Genomic DNA, 3,117 nt, shown 5'->3' on the forward strand with positions numbered 1-3,117 from the left:
GTAATGCCTTAGTACTTCACTAAATTTATGCATGAATTCAAGGAGACTGGTTTTACTGTCAACATAGTTCTTCAATAATGAATGAATTCCCTCACACTGTAATGTAGTTCTTATGCGGCCAAAGAAGTGCTCCCTCAAATATGCGGTAGCCCACTTCATTATGTCATTATAAATGACTTGGACCCATTCATTCTCGGTAAGTCCGTATTTGCATATGATCTCGTTTCATCTCTGTTCAAATATTTGTACGGTAAATTGTCCATACAATAATACACTAAAATCATCCCAAAAATGCTTGTTTTTTATATTCTGTACCGCATTACGATGGAGATGCCATGCACAAAGGCGGTGTGGTATACCAGGAAATACTTCTAAGATAGCCTCTCTCATAGCACGGTCTCCGTCTGTCACAACGCCTTCGGGTAGTTTTCCTGACATGATTTCCAAAAATTCCTTCTGCACCCACTTGAAAGTTTCGAACTTTTCATCTGAGAGCAGAGCGCATCCAAAGATAGTCGTCTGGCCATGGTGGTTGGTCCCCTGAAAATATGACTAAGGGCTTGTTGTATACATTTTTCTTGTAAGTGTAGTGAAAAGCCAGTACATCGCCAAAACATTCGTAATCAACAACGCTTTCTCCATCAGCCCACACCAAATTATCCAACCTACCATCCTTTAAGGTGAACTTTCCTAGATAACGGGTCACTATCTGCCTTAGAAAACAGATAGGCCAATGCAGCAAATGCATCACTGTCTTTCACTTTGCCACGCCTAGTCTTACTAATGTGGTTATGTAAGTCTTTGCTAGTAAAACCCACTTTATCATATCCACCTTTTTCGGAAACCATGTAACCCATTATGTGGTAAGTTTTAACACCACATGCTCGCAAGCTGTCTGCTTGTGTTTTATCGGCCTCATCAAGCCCACGATTCGCGGCAATAAGATGTCTGTACTTAGGTGGACACAGTGGATGATTGTGTTCACTCTCAAAGACACTAACTTTCCACTTACCCGTTCTATAGTGACGAATGAACCGAATCCTCACCTTGCAGTTGACACGAGTAATTGCCCTATGCTCCCTTTGTCGATTGTCCCTTTTAAGGTGCCTCCAATATCTTTCTCCTGCTTTATTGCAAACCAACTGTCTTGTATTAATGTTGCCATTAGCATCCACCATCTTCAAGTCTTTTCGGGACACAAATTCATAGCACTTGACATATTTGGCATAAAATTCACAAACTTGAGATTCTGTATCAAACGCCAGTCCCCATATGTCTTCGATGGTCAAATCAGTTATCAACTTTTTCAAACCACCAGCATTAATTATATCTGCCTCTGCTTCATCTACAGTTACATCCACCATATCATCACTTTCATCGGAACTGCACTCATACTCAACACTTAAATCCTCAGATTGATCACCATCCTTATACGACTCTTTGCCATCATTCTCCATGACTGAACTTAAAATTTTAACATGTTAGGTACTAGCTAAATGCTAGGAGAATGGAATAGGCAAAATGAACTAAACTTTTTTTTTAATTAAAATTATTGGTCAATCAAATTCTATGAAACCTAAGAGCTATTGGTGCATAAGAGTGTTAAAACAGTTTTTCATACTTAAAAAAATTATAATAAATATGTGGAAGTCTAAGCTCAACTTCTAGGTGTTTTCACAGTTTTCTTAGTCATCCCTTGCATTTTCTCAACAGGTTTAATTCAATTTCCTTCTGAATTTCTTGAATTTCTGTGTGTGATTGATTTTTCCTTTTTTGCTCTCAATTTCCCATTAGTTTCTTATAAAGTTAATTCCTTTATCATGTGTTTTCCAGTTACCGTTTACTACTTGTGTAACTGATTATTCTTTTTTTTTCTTTTTTCCTACAAAAAATCTAGTTTTCTATGAATATGATTATGGAAAAGAGAAGCTTAACATCATTCAATTGTTAGGAAATATGGCTTCGGGCAAAGATGAGACAAAGGTAGAATTCTGAAAATAAGGCAACATTTCTTGTGAAATTGACTGTATTTGTTGTTGTTAATTACTTAGTTATCTTTTGTAATAGTACTATGTAGGAGAAGATGGCAGAAACCGAATTTTTATCACCAGTGGTGAATTCTCTAACAAGAGATGCAGAAGAGAGGAGGGAAGTAGTGGGACTGCTACTTGAACTCTTTGATCTTCCTGTAGTTCGAGGGCAAATTGGAAGAATTCAAGGGTGCATTGTAATGTTAGAATGATCTTCCTGTTTGAGGTTGCCTTTATTGAGTTCTCTCTAATCATTCTTTCATTCATTATTAATTTTGGTGAAGCAATTTTGAGCTTGCAATATGATAATATCTTAGGTTGGATTGATAATTGAGGATAACATTTGTACAGCAAAGTGTATAAACCACTCAAGTTATTTATTTTATAAATAAAAGTATCATCTTTTTCTCTTCTTATCCTTAAATATGTTGGCTGATTTATAGGTTTAGTAGTTGTACAGTTGTATTGTTTCTAGGAAATATAATAAAGCGATCAATTTTCTAGATCAGCAACATAATAAGCATAAAAGTATATCAAGCAATTAAACCTGCAAGAGAATCCAAGCATGCAGCTGTTACAAGGCACCCTTCCAAGTTTAGTAAGAAAAGCTTTTGCAATCCTGAAAATGAACTAGGACATCATTGAAAATTAATGAAGAATAGATAATTATGAAATACTGAAACTCAAGAATTCTGTTCAAACTTGCAAGCTAAGATGCTATTATGTTTGGTTTAGTAACTTGTTCTTGCCACTCAGGTCTCAACTACCTCAAAAGCAGTCCCAAATCATTTGCAATAATAGTGATCTATGCTTCATAAACTATTCAAATTATCAAAATCAGAAACATGAATCGCATTATTCACAATCTAGGAGAGGCATACCAATTTCAAGAAACGCATAATTGGCACAATTTATCAAGCATACCAATAATAAATATTCAATCATCTACTTATCTAGTTAATTCAATTTATTTTTTGTTAAAAACAAAGATGAAAAAACTATTTTTTCTATAACAAAAGATTGGTCATAATCAAGGTCTATATTCATGTGAGAACTTATGTAACGTTATATTTTTACTTATAAAAGC

The 3,117-nt window shown here is 35.1% G+C and overlaps 1 protein-coding gene across 1 annotated transcript; it reads right to left on the reverse strand.

The window, feature by feature from the left end:
* Positions 1–665: 665 nt before the first annotated feature.
* On the reverse strand, positions 666–1,457 carry LOC107485710 (protein FAR1-RELATED SEQUENCE 5-like). Its single transcript, XM_016106240.3, has one exon. The coding sequence runs from the start codon at positions 1,455–1,457 to the stop codon at positions 666–668; it is 792 nt and encodes a 263-aa protein (XP_015961726.1).
* Between the last annotated feature and the right edge of the window lie 1,660 nt (positions 1,458–3,117).

This window comes from Arachis duranensis, chromosome 1 (genome assembly GCF_000817695.3).
Source record: "Arachis duranensis cultivar V14167 chromosome 1, aradu.V14167.gnm2.J7QH, whole genome shotgun sequence".
NCBI classification, from domain to species: Eukaryota; Viridiplantae; Streptophyta; class Magnoliopsida; order Fabales; family Fabaceae; genus Arachis; species Arachis duranensis.

What these genes read in the sequence shown, in the direction of transcription:
- LOC107485710 (XM_016106240.3), bottom strand. Translation starts at nt 1,457, where the DNA reads ATGGAGAATGATGGCAAAGAGTCGTATAAGGATGGTGATCAATCTGAG.